The 21,450-nt window shown below is 38.8% G+C and overlaps 1 protein-coding gene across 8 annotated transcripts in view; it reads right to left on the bottom strand.

Moving 5' to 3' along the window:
- EBF1 (EBF transcription factor 1) overlaps positions 1-21,450 on the bottom strand; it is a 381,387-nt gene that overhangs the window by 60,568 nt on the left and 299,369 nt on the right. For all 8 annotated transcript variants that reach the window (XM_008515123.2, XM_008515135.2, XM_070570379.1 and 5 more), the window contains exon 10: positions 19,489-19,615. In XM_008515123.2, coding sequence (XP_008513345.1) covers positions 19,489-19,615 — 127 coding nt within the window. The remainder of the gene's footprint in view (positions 1-19,488; positions 19,616-21,450) is intronic.

Genomic DNA, 21,450 nt, shown 5'->3' with positions numbered 1-21,450 from the left:
TTCAAGGCCACGCATCTGCTCACAGAATCTGAAAGCAGGAAGGGGCCTCAGTGGCATATCGGGCTTCAGAAGGCATGCATCCTATATTCTCTGAAGCAAAGGTGGGATGTATGCTGGGTAACCTCTAATAATCATTACAGTGCCACTCTAATTGTCTGTCATCCAAGGTTACCCTTGCACCCTAATTTCTGCACACATGAATAGCCTCCCTTCTATTGCATCAAGTAAGACCTCTAAGTGTCTCTCATTCTAATAGTCACTGGGAAAAGTATGGGATGAAATGAAATTTGAGGAAATTAGACCCATTAGACTATAATCTCCATGAGTGCAGGGACTATACCCATCTTATATATGGTATCTCCAGTAACTAACACATGGATGATGATTAATAAATATCTGTTGAATGAATGAATGATCATGGCACAATGTAGCATTTCACATTACCTTTTGTGCCTAAACACTAAAGATAATGCTATAGGCTCAAGACTCTGAAGCCAGTCAGCCTGTGCTCAAATCCTGGTTCTACCACCTTCTGGTTGCATGACCTTAAGCAAATTCTTAACTCCTCTTTGACTCAGTTTCTTCATATGTAAAGCAGGGATAATGATAGTACTCATCTCACAGTGTTTGTTTTTTATATGATTAGATGTTGAAAAACATGTCATATGCTTAAAACGGTGTGTGACACATAGTAAATGCCCTTTATGTGTTAGCAGCAATAGCCATTGTTATTTATTAATGAGAATCAGAATATTCATTCAGTCAACAAACATTTTTTGAGTATCTACTCTGGGCCAGGCATAGTACTAGGCATTGGAAATACACTGGTGACCCAAATTGAAACAGACTGTCAGAAAATCAATTCACAGATTGAGAACTACTTGAGGTCATCAATAATAAGTACTACCATTTCTTGAGTCCTTAATGTGCACCATTTATAATGTGCTAAGTGCTTTATTATCATATTACCTATTTTAATCATTACAACAAATGAGTGGGAAGATATGTTTATTTCCCCCATTATTCAGATAAGAAAATAGAAATTTAAGTGGTAAAAGGGCCAGAGAGTAGTGCTCTTACCCACTCCTTCATGCAACATCTACTGGGTCCTGCTGCATTCAAGATTCTGTGTTGATAGCAGAGAACTAACACACATAAAATCACAGTGACAGTCACAAGCTTGTTTTTCAATAATCAGCCTGTCTCAAATTAAAAGAAGTAAGCAATAGAGAAGGAATATAACAGATCAGCTATGATATGACATTTATCTTCATGAATTTGGGACACCACTACAAAACAACCAACAGTTCATTTTGACAATCTGTTTGCCAAAAGGGAAAAAACAATGTTTTAAAACAACTCAAATGCACCTGCCATTTAAAAGCATCAATGATTAAAAAAAAACCATGATCTATTAGAAAAGTAATCTTAATGTTCTTCTTAATTCAGGCACTACAGAAGCTAAGTAATCACTGTTGCAATTAATTGCTTTCTTGTTGCTTGCCACTTTCCTTTCATTACAAGAAATTAAAGGGTAGAAGCAACTTATTCAATATATATATACTCAAGCTGAGATGAGCTGACATCATTTACTACATTTGTACTTCCCAAACATTGTCTGGTTACTCTTTTAAAACTAAAATTCCTCTAGCTCCAAACTGACTTAGCATACTCCCTGCAGTGATACATTCGATAATCATGACTCAAAAATGTGGAGCTAGAAGGGACTGAGATAATCCGTTGTCACTCCCATATTTATCACCACATTTCCTGAATCACCCAGCTTCGTAATGATGATTTCTTTCCGTTCTTTGCACTGTTTGGCAACTACATGTTTTGTGAATACCTAAGAATGCTTATAAATATTCTCTTTCCTTGCAGCCAATAAATCTTTAAAATTAAAAGACAAAGTTAAAATGACTTCTGCACTTCACCAACGTCTCTAGTAAATGTACCATACATCCTGCAATTTCAATATTCACAGTTTAAGACTCAGTGATGACTTTCAATCTTACTTTGTGGATAAAGAAGGAGGGTATGCTTTGCAGTTTATTGAAAGCTATTTTGGGAGTCAGTCTTGATGGTTAGACGTTTTATTCTTTCTGCTTCTCCATCCTTCCCTCTCCATCCTCCTTTACTGACACCAGGCATCAGCCTCTTCTTCCATGGAACTCTCTTTTTTTTTCTTTTAGAGTCACAAATGGGGAGACAAATATTATAGAAACAACAATTTCAAGGATCTGGTGCAATGACATGGATCAATGCTTATTGAAATTTCAGGAAGCTTGATCTGCTGAGAATATAGTCAGCTGGTATAGCTCATATTTCTAGATAATGCTCACAGAGTGGCTGGGGGATGGGTAGGGAAAGCGAAGCTTCTGGGCAAATGACAGCATGGCTTTAGCCCTGGGGAAAATCCACAAATGCTCAGAAATGAAAACGTGTTTACTTGGGTGATGCTGTGCAGGCTTGATGTGCTACCCCCTCATATACTGCCGTAATTCTACTGTGCTAATTGCTATTTAAAGAGCCCTCCGGCCCCCAGTATGCTCTACCAGATCACCTCTCTTATTTCTTTCATACCACTTTTACCGATCTGATAATTATCGTATTTACTTCTTAACTTCTGTATTGCCTTCCTTCCCTTACTAGAATACAAGTGTCTTGAGGGCAAGAACCTCACCTTTCTGGGTCACAGAGCCTAGAAGGTGCCTGGAACATAATAGGTATCAAAACTTATTTATTAAATTGAAATTTCAATATTATTGCATCCTCTCCTCCAAAAAAAAAATGAGAACAAAATATTCGTTTCCTCAACACTACTTATAGAAAAATCTTAAAGTCTATAAAGAACCTAGAATTCTTCAGCAGTGAATACAGTCTGCCATTTTAAGGAGTTTCTGTGATGACAGCACACTGTCAAGTTAATTTGTCATTTAACATCTTAGAAATTATAGATAAATTTATAAATTCATGATTTGTGAACATGAATTTCAAAGTTTCAGGCCATATTAAAGATATTGCTCAGAAAATACGATACTCCCACCTAATCCAAAAATTGTCTTAAAATATAAAACAATGCCACGTTGAAGCAAAAGCCAACATTTTTCATAGTCCAAAGTGGCATAAATGTATTCTTTTCCCTTTAATGACTTCAGAAGAAATACAACAGACGCATGCTTCTTCAGCCAAGACAAGAATTGCTTCCAAACACGAGAACCCATTATATCAGACGAAGATGTGTTTGGTCCCTAAATGAACCACACAGCACTGGAATTGTCATTAGCTACCATAAGGCAATGGAGAACTTATAAAATCAGAGCCAATGCGTTATTAAGACCAGGCACAGTGGCTTTAAGGCAATATAGATTTCTGAGCTATTTATTTATTTATTATTATTATTGAGGGTCCCACTCTCCCAGCTGCAACAATCCCACCTCTGCAGGGCCCGTGTAACAAGGCGATAGTATCTGAGAAATAATGAGCGAAGGAATGCTCTTCTTTCTTTCAGAGCAATCTCAGGTGCGATCTTATACCGTAAAGGACTGGATCAATACTCCCAGCAGCAAGCCGCTCAATACCCCCTGAATTATTGCTTCATTTTTCTTCTTATTATAGATGAGTTGTGTTATTATTTTCCCCAAATCGATATTTTACAACCTTTTTTATCCGTTTCTCCATAAATTTTGTGATTACTTTAAACTGGGAATTCCGGTACACTAAATAAGATGCAGTATCTGAAAGGGATGGAATGTACTGACATGTTTTTTGTTTTTGCTTTTGTTTCACTCTTTTACACACAATGCCTTGTTTAAAGGCACATCATAATCAATAGCCAAAGGAACATTTTCATGGAGAAAAGTTTAACATAACCCTGTGCTTGCAAAATAAAACTGTAAGTCCTTTCAGATAGCAGCAGCCCAAATAACACCGAGCTGAAAAACACAAAAGGAGGCCCAATTGATCAGCACTTTGCATCTGAAATTTCATTCCTAATGCTTCTTCTCCCCTCCAATTAAAGGGCCAATGCAATTCCCTTAAATTGTTTCTCAGAAAGGAGATAACTCTATGCACCTTGGAGAGATTTAATTGGCTTCTATAGCTGTCTCCTGCTAAGTGTTTAAAACATCAGCAAATCAAATCATGTAAACTCATACTCTGTTCTGCTGTCGGTTGCTCCAAGCTTGATTATTCAGATGTTAGCATTAGCAGCGCCTACATTTAACGAAAGACATCGGGAATATATTCCCTCTGTGAGTTCCGGGATGACTTGAGTTAATTCTATGCTTCCTATGAAATAATGTGTGTTATTTGGCAGAGAATGCTCAGTGGTAACTAAATAATCATTACAGTGCAGCCTGTGGTAATTACATGGTAATTCACATTAACTTCATAATAAGCACTGTATTTTTCACTATATCCATCTGAGAATGAGGCAGAATCATAGTCTTTCATTTCTTTTTAATGCCACCCAAAATAAAAATAAAGTAAAATCATTTTAAGGGCAGGAGGACAAGGAATATAATCCTGGTGAGTTAAGCTACAGATTTCATTAAAGAAATACTTAAATCCATTAAGTCCAATTAGACATGACATCCCAGAATTCACAAACAGTAGTTCTAATAAACTCATTAAAAATTTTTGGTGGCTTCTTTAGAAAATGGAAGAATATTATATTATAGGCTGTTATATTACATTAAGGTTTTATAATTTTATATGGGCTCTTCTCTTTTTATGTAAAAGCCTACGAAACTTTTATAAGAATAGTTCTGCTTAAATCAATGAGTCTTAAACAACAATGTGCTTCTTGTAACATGTACTTAATAATGCAATAAACTATTCTAAGCAGTATAGAATAAAATGGGAAAGCACTTTATTCTGATTGGCTGAAAGGTATCAGGCTATAGGGACTCAATTCCTTATAGTATTGCAGTGCACAATTTATACTCAAATCTCCATTTACATGCCTATTACTAAATTTGAGCAATTATGAAGTCCTAAAACTGCTTTTCCATTACAACCTGGACCCTTAGAAGGATTCACACCATGAACGCATCACATACAAGTATATGAAAAAGTATTCTGAGGAGAAGAAAGCAGTGGGAACAACTTTAATTGAATACTTATATTAGCAGATTAAATTAGGTCTGTTTTTAAATGAGCCACCCTTAATTAGCTGCAGTTAGGAAAGTGGAATTAATATATTTTAGTTTTTACTCTACTCACTACATTTAGCATCAATAGACAACTGGACCGTTTTTGCTTTTCACGAACAACTGAGTGCCTTTTTAGGAAAGTCTGAAAAAAACCTCTCTTATTTGAATTCTAACACAAGCCCCAAGTAAAGCTTAGAGATGAACCCCTTTATACAATCTTGATTTCTCTTTTATGAGTTGGAAAATGCCATCGCTACAGTGATACCCTCCCTCACTGATAACTGCAGGACAGGCCTGACAACAAAGCACGTACTCATTCATTATCAGCCGGTCAGGCAGAGGACTCTTCACTGTGCCAGGCACACAGCAGAGATCTCTTCCCAGGCAGGTTTTAATCTTGTTCCTAATTACCACCATCTTGCAAATGTTTCTTTCTCATGGACCCTGATGATGATGATTTTGCCTCCAAACTCACCAAGCAGAAGATCACTAAGCAGCAAAGTCTAACACATCCTATCTCCTCAAGGACCTCCAGCGAACTGAGATTTAAAGGCAGAATGGAGGGTCCACAGATGCCCTGAGAGAGAATGTCCCGATAACTCCTAACAGGCACTAAACACAAGAGTGTGGCAGGGGACAGTATATTGAGGTGGACTCCGCCAAGTCCCTCCCTGATCTGGACTGTGGGAAAATGAGCCTCCAGTCCCAATGAGGTCTCCCAACAGCTTGCTGGTGTCCGACAGATGTCCTGCTCTTTCAATGGACTTGCACAAAAAGATAGGATGAAGGAAATGCCCTTAACTTGCATGACTCCACTTCACCAATGGTGAAAACGGCCCTTGACTTTTCTGTCAGAATTTGAGTTACTCAGATGTGAAGGAAATCTCCTTCTTTTGTCAACAGGACAATAAAGACGTAAACAGATCAGAACAATGATCATGACACTGGTTTTTAAATAGATCATATATTGTAGGCCCAAGTAATCAAAGAGGCTATACTCTCTCACCCTTTCTTTGAGAGTTTACTCAAAGATTTATGACTTTTACAAATTCAAGAAGAGCCTGACAAATGACCATGGTGATGTCAGTTGAATGACTTTCATATACATGCAAAAATGTGATGTCTTTACATATTTGTAAATGTGAGAGTCCACTCACAAAATAATTAGTAAATCCATTTATATATGATTTGTTATGGCTCTGTATGCAAATCAATTCTGTGCTGGTTTGGGAAAGGCTTTCCTTTGTCTGAGCCTTAGCTGTCTCCTCTACAAAATGGGAAGATTAGTCCAGGCTATCTCCGAGGGCATTCCATCTCTAGAATTCAGGCTTACAGGAGTCTGTTCTCTTGAATCCTTTTTTTGATACAATCTATTGCTAACTGAGCACTTACTAGATGCTATGCTCTAAGCAAAGTTTTTTACATGCATTGTCTAATTTAACCCTCACAGCAATCCTGTGAGATATTATCATCTCCATTTTACAGAGGAGCAAACGGAGTCTCAGATTGGTTAAGAAACTACCTAGAAATTGAGAGCTAGAATTCAAATGGGGGTCTGTCTTGACTCAGAGATCTATAGTCTTACAGTTTCTTTATAACTAAACGAGCCTAAGGGGAATATACACAAATATACACTGTTTGGAGACTAGCTCTTAGCTGGCAGGCTGAAGAAAAGGACTCTGGTACAAAGATCTACCACCAGCTGAGTGACTTTAGCCAAGTCTTTTAAACTATGTAAGCTTAGTTTTCATCATCTATAAAGAAGTCAACAACTTGGGTAACTAGGTTATCTTTATGGCTCACATTCCATAAATTTATGGCCAAGTGTTTCAGTCATTCCTTCATACAGTCTTCCATTCATTGATCTGACTAACACTGATCGAGTGTTCCCACTCTGCGCTAGGCACCATATGACACACTGAGAATAGGGTGAGGAACAAGACAGATAAGGACCCCACATATAACCTAGGGAGAGACACAGACTATACACAAGTAAACAAAGAAACAATCCCGATCATAGCAGCTACTGGTAAGTGCTATGAATAAAAGTGTAATCAAAGTATCAAAAGTAGCATAAGACCATTTTGTAGATGTAAAAATATGAGATACTGAAAAGCATACTCAATTACTTGGAGTACCATAAATCTGATAGGCAGACCCATCACTAGGTGACCTAAATGACCTTAAAGGAACCCCTTTACCTCTCTCTCTCAACCTCACTTTTCACACCTGAAACTGGGGTTAAAAAATTCTTGTCCTTCCTACCTCACAGGTTAACAAAAAAGAATTGAATGGGAAAGGCTTGGTCCACAGTTAAAGACTGCATTTAAGTAAATTTACTTAATTAAGCAGACATAAGACAAAGACGAGCGTTCAGAGGCTCAACAGCCAAGCCTGCACTTTGTCCCCTGACATATAACTTTCTGACAAGTCATAATAGCTTTTAAGCTTTGATGCTAATAATTTTATTAAGCAAAATTTCCAAGCTTTTAGATGATGTTCCTATGTCTTCTGAGCTAACCAGAGCAAATGTTGCATTTTTCTAGTCTTGAAGAAATTGAAGAAGTACAGGACCTAGCAAGTTGGCTCAGATTCTCCAGAGACACTTTCCTCCACCCAAACCTCCTAATAACCTCAAATAGTCGGCCTGGCCTCAGTGAATATTTAAAAAATCAGTTAACACTAAAAGGAAACAATGCACATGTGTAGCATGACTGGGAAGGCTTTATTCTGTGCAGATATTTAAATGTGAATATATTTTTGGCATTAAACAAAGACCTAAATTAATTCCATATTAACTGGGAGTTGAGACTTCCTGACATTAACCACGAGGCTGATCCCAGGTGGCTCTGCCCAGCAGGTCAGGCTTTCCACCCGTGATGTAAAGAAATGAACTACAGTTGACGATAACAGGAAGCAGATGAACAACAACACTGGGAGGCTGAAGAGCAGTGGGTACAGGGGGAGGTCTGCTCTCCTGCTGTCGTTTCTGCCCACGACTTAGGGAGTCCCAGCTTCTGTCTACCCCTTCACCATTGAGAGGTTTGGGAGGAATTCTCCAAACTGACATTAATGGGATGATTTCCACCTGGACTTTCAGTGCCCTGAATAACATCAGGTCCACTTAAGAGGGTGAACATACGTTGTTCAAGTCAAAAATACTATGTGGTATAGTATTCAGTTCATAGCAAGGATCATATACAGCATATGACCCACCAACAGGAAAGATATATCGACATACGGAAATAGAGAGAGAGAACATTCCTTTCAAAAAACAGTGCCCAGGGGCCAGCCTGGTGGCACAGTGGTTAAGTTCACACATTCCGCTTCAGTGGCCGGGGGTTCAGTGGTTTGGATCCCAGGTGCGGACACGGCACCACTTGGCAAGCCATGTTGTAGCAGGTGTCCCACACATAAAGTAGAAGAGGATGGGCATGGATGTTAGCTCAGGGCCAGTCTTCCTCAGCAAAAAAAAATAAAAATAAAATAAAATAGGAAGATTGGCAGCAGATGTTAGCTCAGGGCTAATCTTCTTCTTCAAAAAACAGTGTCTGTGTTATCTATTTGAATAATTTTAAATCTCTCTTATGACAAGGTGCTTTCCCAGTTATGTTATTTTAAACTAAGTGCATACTGTTTGAGGCATAAAACAACCATAATCGATGGTGGTTAGGGGATGCTTACAGAGGTCACTTGAAGAAGTTAGCCAAAACAAAAAGGAGGAATAGAAAATTAAATAAATTTACTAATTTTTCCTAGGGGACTATCCTTTCACCATACAAATGTTCTAAAGATCAGTTTTTAAAACATTGCTGAAAGTGGTTATGTTTGGAGATTTAAATATAGTAAATGGTTACTTATGATAAAATTTCCAGTGAAAGCATCATGCACAGGTTTAGAAAGAGCTATATCTCAAACAACTTAGAGAGAAGGAAATATGATGGGATTAAAAATGGCTCTGGTTTTGATAAAAACAAACAAATAAAATGCTGATTTCAAAGATGGCTGTAAAGAGTTTGAATAAAAGTATAAATTCTGAAAGTGGGAAAAAATTTGTAAATGTAAATTATGTATGCAATTTTAAATATGTACATGTAAATAAATTAATATGCAAAATATTCTAAGTAGATATTTGATAATTCATTGGTATCTATAAATATGTACATGGTTAACTTAGTCCTAAAACTTAAAAACTTTTCATTAGGAAAATGGGGTAACACCTTATATTCAACATCATGCTCTATCCTGCCACATGTGACATTAAAATTTCTATGAAGGAAAACTGTGGCTATCCAACAATAGGGGGGTGATTAAGCAAATTATGATGCAACCATGAAATGGACTACTATATACCCACTAAAATGCATTTAAGAAGAATTTGAACTAACAGAGGAAACACTTATTTTACAATTTAAATTACCAAGTAGGATGCAAAATTATACTACCTAACCCTGGGGAAGTCACTTCACCTTTCTAAGTTTTCTTATCTTTAAAAGGGCAAATAATAGAGCCAGCCTTACACAGATTCTCAGGGGAAAAAACATTTTAAATTTCAGTAATGCAGAGAGGAAGGTAATTAAGAAAGAAGCAGATAATGTGGGGGAGAAAAGCACAGAATATGAAGGAACCACAGGATAAAAGTCAAGAAAGGCTGCTGGAAGCACACTGGAGTGGAAAGGCAGTAGGAGAGAAAAGTAGGAGAGAAAAGAGGAGTTCAAAACGACAGTGGGAAATGCAGCTATCCTAGAAGGGTTGTGCAGGGAGAGACCTGAATTTACCCACCTATTGTTATAATTTTGGACTTAAGTTTCAGATACGTTAAGCATTTTAGATGAGTTCCCATCTTTACTTATGAAAAGTACGGCACTGCTTCTTATAGCAGAGGGGAAGTTACGGACTTCATTGATCCCCAGAGGTGGTTCCAGTTGAAAACACACAGCCCCATGCTGTAGTTGAATGTATGTTTGGGAGCTGGTCCCCACCTCTGAGACGTCAGGCCCTCTGAAATATCAGACCCTCAGAGCTACATACACTCACTCAGTTGGGGATGGCTGATGAGTCCCAACCAATGCGGCCACCAAACGATGCAGGTATAGGACTAATGACCCTGTGCTGTAAGTCTTTCAAGAACAAAAAGAGATGAGAACCCAAATTTAAAGTATCTATGCTTTAACAAGAAAATAAGGATATATCTCGTTATAAGATTCTGCTGAGATGTGACACGATTATTAAACACTAAAAATTGTTTTAAATTCATAACACCCTGATGTTTATGATATATTGTTAAGTAAAACAACAAATTAATATTATGTAACTTATCACCCTATTTTGGTAATGAGGCAGATATATGCACAGGAAAAAGACAAGATATATGTCAATAAAAATAATATTAACAGCTAACATTTAGTGTGTTTATGTTTAAAGTACTGGTAGAAATGTGGGCAATTTTGATATCATTTTAATTATTTTCTATTTGGTGCTTCCTAAATTATCTGAAATCGGTATGTTATGTATTGCTTTGCAATAAAGAAAGAAAAACAAGTTTTAATGCTCTAGTGGGCGCCACATCACTTAGTTAACAATAAACAGAAAGACTAGTGTCTAACTATCACTAACTAACACTGCTAACCACTAACCACTAACAACTGCTGACACGGACAAATAAAACAGAAAACAATCCACCATCAAACATTTGGAATAAATCTTAGGAAAGGAGAAAAAGAAAGAAATTTAGTTCAGTTTCCCTCCCACCCCCCCTCCACCCCTCACCCCTAGGATATTAGAGAAAGTTTCAACATATATAGCTTAAAAACTGAAGGGTTAATTTATCATGATGTTGGGTAAAAACAAAAACAAAAGCCTTGAAAACCTCCAAATAGTTTATTGGCTTTGAAAACCAAATCATGTTATATCATACTAAATAGATTAGAGGTTCAAGACTTTATAGTATTGCATTATGTTGGCAAGAAGACATATAAAGCTCAGTTCCTACCTTTATTGTTAATAGCTTTCTAATCCCTGACCAGAAATTTATAGTTTAGAAATGGCAACACATCTTAAAGATTAAAGCCATGTGACAAATAGTTCATGTCCCTTAATAACCAAATCACATGCCTTAGATTGGGGAAGCTTATCTGCCTTTCCCTCTATACGGTTTCATTGGTAGGAAATACTTTATATCCCTATTACATGAATGATGAATGGGACCGTTGGTTATGGTCTGTTATTTGCTTGGCTGTAGTCAATATGTTTTCTTTGGACAGGGATTTCTGTGATTTATCTCTCTCCCGGCCTTATCACTTATTAACTCTGGGTAGACAGGAAAAAGCCAAGGTTGTATATAAGGCCTAGTGGCCATTTAGACCTCTAATGTCAGTGAAAATATCCCTTTTAATGATCCTGTTACACTAGCTACTCAAGTCCTGATTACACTCCACTCCAAATAGGAAATAAAGGTCATATTTCTTGGAAAGTACGTACATAAAATATGCAAAATAATATGCTTCCTTCAGACCAGCTTTATTCTTTGCAGAAATGACTTGCATTTTATAGATGTCACAGAAGTACAATGGGTACTTTTAGTGACTCTCGTTGCTGTTGTCCCTGTTATGGCACCAACACTGTTTAACTTTACAAACGCCAGCGGGTGCAGGATCACCAATAATATCAACATAGATCAGATCAGGAGCAATCCTATTTTGTGAAAAAATTCCCTTCAGCGGAGAAGAGGCTTGGGACCTACCCTTTGGATCACAAAAGCAAAAAGAATAAACATTCCCTCTGCCTTGAATTCTTTTCTTTGTGTGTAAATGGCTCATTTGGAGTAATATTCAAGACATGTGGACAGGAGCAGTCTGTTAATTTTTCTTTCTTCTTGGGTCTTTTCCAATTAGGACGCTGCTAAGGCAGAACTGCTAGTCAAGTGTTCATTACACAGCCCTCCTTCAGCTGAATCCTAAGTGAAAACAATCTGATATAAAAGAAAACACATTCTTGACTTCCTTTCCCCAATTCTTCCTGAGTTTGCTTAGTCCTGTCTTTATAACAATTAACATATGTGTAGAATATTACCCTTTGCAAAACATTTTCATGCACATTTGTTCATTGATACTCAAAAGACCCTTGGGACACCCAGAGGAGGAATGGCCCCACCATCCATTAAGCCAGAAAACCTAGTAGCCTAAGCCCTCTGTCCCCCTGATCCCCACATCCAATCCACCTCCAGATCCTGTCCATTCTTCCTCTTGAATACTCTTGAATCCTCTCACTGTATTCCATCTCCACCCACTACCACCCAAATTGAAGTCATCAAATCTCTGTCCCAGACTAATGCAAAGGCCTCCCAATAGGTCTTCCAACATCCACTCTGGTTTCCTATGCTCCATTCAGCCAAACGTTTTTTTTTTCCAAAATGAAAATCTAGTCACATCTACCTGTCATTTCTGACACTTTAAGGACTGTCCATTGCTCTTAAGATGACAAACTTTTCCCCATAGCTTAGAAGTCTTTGCAGAGGCTTGTCCCTGCCCACTTCCCCAGCCTTCTCTCTCACCATTCTCCTCCTCTCTTGACTTTTCAGCCTCACTGGATTTTTTACAGCCTTCCAAGATGCCACATTTCCTCCCATTCAGTGCCTTCTTACATACTTCTCTCTGCTGGAACACTCATTCTCTTTCCCCATCCCCACCCTACCCCTGCACTTCACCAATTGCCAGGTTAACTCTTAATCATCCTTCAAACCTCAGCTCATGAATCTTTACCCGAAGAAAATATCTCTAACTGACGAGTTGGGGTTCCTGTGTTATATGCTTGTCTGAAACTCTGTTCCTGTTTTTCTGGGCACTTACCAGGTTGAAATAGTCCACTTATGAACATCCATGTTCCTCCTAAGACTGTAAGAACAGAGACTGTGTCTGATTTTATTCAACACTGTTTTAGAACATTGCCTAGAACTGGTTTAGAATGTTGCCCAGAATAGAACAGGCAATCCACAAATATTTGTGAGATGAGTGAATGAAGTAACAAAAGAAAGTAGTAAAATCAGAATTAGAACCCAGGTCTTTGGATTCCTACTCTAATGCTGAGAAAGAATCAATTTCTCTAATCAAATGAAACCTAGCTCATGTATAATACCAACCAAAATGTGTTCTAATGACCAATTCTTTGGATTTTCAAGAGAAACATTCCCATTGTCTGCTTCTCTGTTTTTGAGTTTACCGTTAGGGAGTATTTACACTGTACCAGGTGCTATCAGGACTGCATTACATACACCGACCTATTTACTCCTTAGATGCAGGTACTATTAAAATTTTCTCATTCTACAGATGAAAACATTAAGAGTATTTATAATATAGATTCAATTCCATCTTTTCTTTACAGAAAGCCCAACTACTGTGTTCTCTACATGTAAAACTTTGAGCAAAAAGGTATAGATTTTTAATTAACAGTGCTTATTTACATTCTGTGTCATCCAGGGCACAAAAATCAATGAGGACCCATTGATCCTGGGCAATACGTCAATCAATTGTTAGGGAATACCTATTGCAAGTAAGATACTGAGTCAAGGTGCTTCAACACAGTGTACAAACTAGTATAAGATAGGGGAAGGGTAGCTCTTTCCTCTTGGAGATTATGGACTTTTTGTGATGTGTCTACCTAGGAACAAGAGAGCTAAGGGCATAAGGAAGTGAATGATGAATGAGTGGTCCAAGCACACATGACAAAAGATCCAAGGACAGAGACTCTTCCAGCCAATGAGCCATTGGGAACATCGAAGTCACCTAGTCCAGTTGGCTTATTTTACAATGAAGAAACTGTAGTCTGGAACACGTAAGCAACTTATCCTATGTCTCATAGCCAGTTAGCAGCAGAGCTGGGGCTAGAACACAGACCTCCTTGTTCTCAGCCCAGTGCTCTGTCCACTATACTACAGTGGCCAGAGAACACTTCAGAGGGGAAACAGAGTTTGAACTGGACCTTATAAGGAATTACCATGTCCAAAGCTGCTAAATATGAAGTGAGCTTGAGGCACAGCAAGAAGACTGATTTGAGTGGAGCTGAGAAAGCACCGGGCCCAGAGCACAGTGAGCTGTGAGTGCCAAACCTGGGAGTTTGGGCTGCATCCTACATACAGTGAGCAAATAGGGAATGCTTCTCTGCAGGGTAATGTTAAGAAGGTGGCTTTTTCGAAGCTTTATCTGGCAATGAATTAGTGTAAGAAGAGGCTAAAGAATGCAAGATTCATTAGGTGCTAACTCTCCACTTCTCCCCCAGAACTGATGACTTTGTTTATCCCCAGAGTGGAAGCCTTCATTTGTGGAGGAGGTCTTCAAGAACTAAAAACAGAGCTTTCTGGCCTGAAAGCTCTTGAACCTGGAGTTGAAGCTGATTATAACCTAAACATCTTTGAAGGGGGCTGGTGATAGACGGTACCCATGTCACTATGGCCTCCAGAGGAAGGGTTGAAGTTTGAGACGGAAATAAGAGAACAGGCATGTGTTGTTCCTGAAAAGTCAACACCAGAGAACGTTATAAATCAGGGCTGCCTTATTAAAATATTCATTGTTTGAGGCCATTCCTGAGAAAATATTTATTATATCAAAATTGTTATATTCACATTTATAAATCTTTTTCTTGCTACTTTATATTTTGCTCTTTTTATTTATGGTTGATTGGTGTTACTTGTTTCTTTAATTTACTGATTCCTACAGTTTTGCTACTAAAAATCCTAAAGGACATTTATTGGACCTCCAGGAAAATGATGAGAAGATAAACAATACTACACGTAAAATATTTATACCATGGTAGAGACTCAGCAACAGATGAATGGATGAATAATAATAACAGCCGTCAGTTATTAATGGGAACTACTAATACTCATGCTAGCTCATGCTGGGTGCTTTACACACATTTTCCTGATACTAAAGAGAATCCATGCAAGGAATTATTCCCTTGTAAAGATGAGGTGACTGTGGTTCAGAGCCATCATATAATGTCCCCAAAACAAACTCTCTAGTAAGTGGTAGAGCTGAGAGTTCAATCTACAACCACTGTCTCTTGAATCCAAGGATTCAATCACTGCTATATTGTCTCCTTGGAAGTGAGGAAGCAAAGAATGGGGGGGGGGGGAAGAAAAGAGGGTGAAGGGAAGAAGAGAGGGAGGGGTAAGAGGGAGAACCTATGAAGAATGGGGAGAAGAAAGAAAACTTGAAAGACGTGGTGGTACATGTCATCGAGTTTCACAAAGCATGTTCAACCGAAATGGCCCCTTCTAATGGGTCATGATTCTCCATGCAAAGTTATTTGGGAATGAAGTACAAGCAGAAAGTATTTCCAGGAAGAATTTTTACTTCAAAGTTAATTCTGAGACTAATATACAGGGTATTGGTTTAGTCCTTCCACAGGGGCAGGGAGTTTGGTGGAAAATGTTTAGAACAGGAGAACCCAGCAGGAGCAGGGTCTGAGATGTGACCTAACCAGACACCTGAGCTGTCAGATGATCATTCATCGGGACTTTCACCAACTTGCTGGGGAGCAGGCAGTATATGGATCTCAGGCATACTAAAGCTGGCCAAACATTGTCCCCGGTGGCCCATTTGTCCAGTCACATTTTCCCCAAAGATAGCAGTCTCTCCAATGGAGAAATAACGGGAATGAAGGTAAAAACTACATTTGGATTTGGCCACTTCTTATCAGGAAAACCAATTCTAAGAACTTTGAAGAAGCAGTTAAAGGCTCCTAAGAGTCTTTTATCAGCTCCCAAGGTTACTTAAAGCTTAGCAGGAGAGATTACAATTCTAAAAGATCCAAGTCACTTAAAGACGTAACAACTGCAGAAAAGCAAGCCGTGAGAACAACAAAGGTAGACCGCCTTCCATGGCAGTGGAGGTTTATGGGGATTTACTTCCGATTGGACTGACTGATCAGACACATGATTAGAGGGGCTTTGAAAACAGTTTTGTCATTTGAAAGGGTTTTTGTTTCCTTCCATTAGAAAATATTACTTAAAATTTAAAGTCATCCGTGCTCTGCATTTACATAGGAATAACTGGCTACAATAAATAAGATCCGGGATGTGCTATTGAGCTTCTTTGTTCTGAGCTGGGGTTCACTTCCCTCCTTCACTCCGACTGGGCAAACAGGGGACCGCACATCTGGCAGCTGAGAAGCCCTCCTGTGTCCTGGTCTGAGGAACCAGTGACGGAGAGCCGCCCTCAGTCCTCGCAAGTGGAGCCAGCTTGCAGGCAATCTGTGTTTAGTCAAATTCCTTCCTCTCTCCCCAAAAAGTCTGCCTTTATTTGCATAGATTAGGCCATGCTGTTCCCGTCTCAGGTTTTTTTTTTTTTTTAATGATTATGGATTTTGAGAGACTTCCACATACACACATCCAAACTCTCTCACACACACTCCCCAAACGGCAACAGTGCCTTAATTTGGGTCATTATTTTTCAGTCCTAGGATATTTCTTTTTTTTTTTTAAGGGAAAAATTCCAAGTGACATTCCACTAAGAAACAAGAGGGTTGGCTCATCCCATCCAGAAAACCAAGCCTCACATCTTGAAATGCTGTGGATGTTAAAGAAAATGAAGTGTGAGCTTCTGTGGATGGACAGAAGAGGAGGACTGCACATTTACAAGGACCTGAGCAGTTGTTTGGATATAAGGAACAGAGAGGTTTTACGACCCATCTCTATGCCTTCGCTAGTAAGTGGTGACAAGCAGGAGGTAAACTGAGCAAATCACAGGGGCTGGCAGCACCAGCCACCAACAAGTGACCTTGGTAGGGGCATTTAACGCTAATGATCAAGAGGCCCAAATGGGGCTCACCAATTAACAGAGATTCCCTTTTGTTAGAAACGATGTAATGTCACAGCGACTATTAACAGCCAGCTACATCACTGGGGAAGTTTTTCTGCCAATTTCTTTAAAATTTTATTTTTCTAACATGGGGAGAGGTGAGACTCTCTCCTAGAATACTTAAAAATTAAGTCTTCTTGTCTGTTGGCCACAGTTTGAGGCAAGAGCAGCAGAAGCGTTTTTCATACTTCAAATTTCCCGCACACTTACACACGTCTATGCACACCAAGGATTTCTCTCTCTTTCTCTTAACTACTTTGCTTCTTAGAATTGCAAATCTGCCCTTTTATCTTTGATCTTAATTCCTGCATGATACAAGTTTTCCAAGATGTGATTTCTTAAATTGACGGCAATTTTTTTTAATGGTTAAAAAAATTCCAAATAATGATGGGTCCCTAGCTATTTTCTTTTGAGAACTTAAGTAATTTAATGGGGATGATTTTTTTTTTTAACTTTTATGGCCAGGTGGCTCAAGGGGATATTTTGTTGAACACTGATTAAAAATAATTTCTTCTAAATGAGACCTGACCACAAAATGGAACCATTAATGGGCAGGGACGTTGTCACCAAAGCGGAATCACGCCTGGTTGCCTCTTGTACCTCCCACCACACGAGCATTTTCTTCTTCTTTTTCTTCTCCTTTTCTTGTTCTTAATAGCAGAGTAAATAAGCAGCCAGCGAGGCCTAAATGTTTTCGGCCAAAAACAGAGTCCAAACTCCTCAGAGAAAACATTTGGCCTCTGTGGTTTTGTAATATGTTCCAGAACACCGAGTTCAGTGAGGAACATTGTGAAAAACTCCCATCCATCGGAATGATGGTGGGGAATGTTACAGTATCAGAAGTTTCAATTGGTCCTTTTCCTGCAGGCCCATAATGAGGCTTGTAAAAAAAAAAAAAAAATAGTGCTATGTGGAAGTTCTCATGGGAAAAATGAATGGCAAGAAATCCTAGCTTTAAAAGAAACAGCTAATCTGCTAGTTTGATTGTTCTTCAAAACTTACGCTGAACCAATGAGCCTAATTAAAAACACTTGGCCTACTTCTATAAAGCATCATAGCTTTCTCTATGCTTCGTTTGTATACACCACAAAACTCCAGATAGACTATTATTTTTTCAAGTGCTCACTAACAAAGTGCTGACTTTGTTGGGATGGCTGAGCTAATTTCTTGAACTCAGTGTGAAACCTTAGCTAAACAAAATTGTGGTAATTTTCCTTAATTTGTAAAAGTGATTGGAGTGCAAACAAAATTTTCCTCTTGGGTCAATCCTATAATTTTCAATTAACTAAAACTAATCGTCAGGCAGGCACCAAACCTGCATTTTGTTTAAAGGGCTGGGAGGCATTTCCAAGGGTCAGGATGCATTAATTGTTTTTATAATTTTGAGAGAGAGAGAGAGAGGGAGAGAGACACTAAGAAGCATGGTTGGTTTTATTCCTAGTATTAAAATACAAAAGGAAAGATGCTTTGAGGTAAAATGTCACAGCAAAATAAAATCTGTCCATTTAATGGTACAGTTATACTCAGGATGTGTTAGAGTTATCGCTTCGCTGCTCTGAAGTCTCTGTGTGAAAGCAACTTCCACTCTGTACTTAATGTGGCCTTGTGGTCCCTTATTGAATGAAGAAGGAAACGTGGGACTAGTTCCTGGAGACAGTTCCCCGATGAGTGCTACTGAGCAGAGGGCCCAGAATGTCACTACTCCCAGTGTGGTCCTTGGACCAGCAGCATCAGCCTCACCTAGGAGCTTGTTAGAAAATCAGAGTCTTAGGTCCCACTCAGAGCTACTGAATCAGAATCCGAATTGTAAAAAGATCCCTGGCTGTTTGGTTCGCACGTTGCAATCTGAGAATCTCTTAAAGTACACATTGGGCACTTAGACTGTGTATTTGATGTATTTCCACAGAGAACCTGCCTGGTTCTCTCCATCTGATGCAAGGGAATTCACATTCACCCTGTAACCCTAGCTTCTTACTGCAGGGTGGGCCCAAGTGCCAAGGCCGTTTGGGGAGGGCAAAATGCAGCTTACAGGCGAAGAAAGTACCAACCCAGAATTAAATATGAAAACTACCAATTGTCTTTAATACAAATGCTATGATCAGGTCAGAAGAAAGTCGTACTGTTCACTAAAGTGCAACTCTACTCCATAAAGCAAACAAACCCAACACAGATGGTTAACATCCAGAGAGACTCAGGACTGTCTAGCACTTCCTTCCCTTTCCCTTGTTTCTCACACTGCTTCTTTAGGTATCCAACCAGTTACTTCCACTGAACATGTCATGCAGCATCCTGTCATTCAACACCCAATGAATTCTTAAGTAATAATAATAACATTAAAAGCAACTCATTTGGTCGTACATATGGTGAAATGGAGAAAGACAGCAGGTCTTAACAGCAACTAGACTTAAAAATAAAACACAAACTGATACATACAAGTCAAGGTGACAGATCCACAAGGCCAAGGCAGTGGTTCTTACCTGTGTAAATGAATCTTCCCGGTGTCCCTTTGCAGAACTGTTTGGATTTGTAGGACAATGTGACTTCTACAACACCAGGGATGTGCCGAGGAGGGGTCTGCACACGGATGGCATGAGGAGTAATCAACTGGAGGAGACATTTCGGGGAAAAAAATTGTCATTGCAATATGTAAAAAGACTCATTTCATAGCACTCCTATCAGATCTCAATAAGCAAAGCTTTAAAACACATAATTAACCTGTCAATGTCTAAATACAATCTTAATGGAACCTGTATAAAAGACATTGACAACAATATTTACAAGTGCTCTGAGTACAGCCATAACAACTTTATCTGAGTTTTCCTACACGGCAGGCACTCTGCTTCCTGGTCTGAAAAGTGAACCTGGCCTAATGAAATGATTTATCTACTACAGGATATCCTTTGGAAAATCTCTGTTTGAAGCAGACATCCAAATCAGTGCTGAGCTCTGCCATGCCTGTCCAGAGGTTGGTGGGTCTGGTGTTTGAACTAAGCCCCTAAACATGTGGGAAACACAGAGGTAGGAAATCAGTGGGCCAAGGCACTCTGATTAGCTGCAGAGCACACGTATGAAATAGCCCCGAAGACCACTTGGTGCCTTAACTACCAGAGGCACAATCAAAGAGCTTTCAAGGAGAAACCAAAGAAGCTGCCTCCCTGGAATAGCTCACGGATCTGGCAGAACTAAGAACTGTCCATAAAAGGGAAATGAAAGGTTGGGGAGGGGTCTGCAGAATGATCACTGGTCCGTTACACAATGCCACGTGCACAACGAGAAAGTTCCCTTCTGAACTCTGTTGGCAATCAGATTACACTGTAAAGCAGAATTTATTTTTTATTACTCTTATCTTTGTTTATATAACTAAAATGTTATTAATGGCCATAAAACTGGCATTATCTGGTTCTTTGAAAAATCCAGCCCTGGTATTTGACTAGTTGACCTCTGATGATGCTGGATTCTACATGTTCTCTCTATGGTGTCTGCAAGTGCCCACTCCTTGATCCTTTCAGATTCACTTAGCTCAATATTTGTGATACTGAGTCAGTATACAATGGGTTATCATTTGAGTTTGTACAAACTTATGTTTGTGCTGTTCTTATGGGTGTAACTTAGAAAGGGCTTTTGTTTTAACGTGCAAAACAGGCCCGATTCAAATGTTTCCCCCAGAGAATCTAGGTGACACTCAAGAACGTCAGCCCCTGGGACTCATCTGGGTAAACTGTCCTAACACCAAGTCCTGGGGAAAAGAACGTAAGAAAGTTGCTACTGCTAAAGTCCACAAGTAATTTCTGTCAAATGCTCTTCCTTGAAACATAAAGAAAAAGCCATCTGCATAAAAATCATTTTAACTAGATACAGATAGAAATGCCTATCCTCTTCCATAGAATGTGTGGAGCCTTAGCTTATTTGCTGGAGACACACAAAAGATATTTCTGTAAGACCATGTTTATGTGAAACCCCTGAAGACTGAGTTCATCTCCATGGCTGGGTGTTTTGGATGGCTATGGGTTTACCCATAAAACACAAAAAAATTCACTTAAAATTTCGTTCTTCTCATACTGAATTTCTTCCAAAACGCATTGTAAGTTTTCTACTATAAACAAAGTTTATATAAGTTAATTTAGCCTTGATAAATCAAGATCATCATTTGGAATACCCCTTATTATATCTTGCTGTAATACAGAAAAGCCTTAAGGGACTACTGAGGTATAAGGGATCATTTTCCCCTAAACTAAATGGCCTCAAATAGCTGCGACTTTTAAATTGTTTCTATATTATTCAGTTCCTTTGTCTTTTTCCTTCTGGTATCCTTTGCAGCTTCTAATCTGCTCTTCTAATTTGTAAGCTTTGAAATCAGGAAATCAAATTTACTATCACATAGAGGATAGGAGAAGGAAAGAAGCTCTGAAGGGCAGTAAAAGATGATCTTCCAAAATCAA

Source organism: Equus przewalskii, chromosome 13, assembly GCF_037783145.1.
Source record: "Equus przewalskii isolate Varuska chromosome 13, EquPr2, whole genome shotgun sequence".
Classification (NCBI taxonomy): Eukaryota; Metazoa; Chordata; class Mammalia; order Perissodactyla; family Equidae; genus Equus; species Equus przewalskii.
Note: the sequence above shows the minus strand (reverse complement) of the source record. Positions and strands in the feature narration are given on the sequence as shown.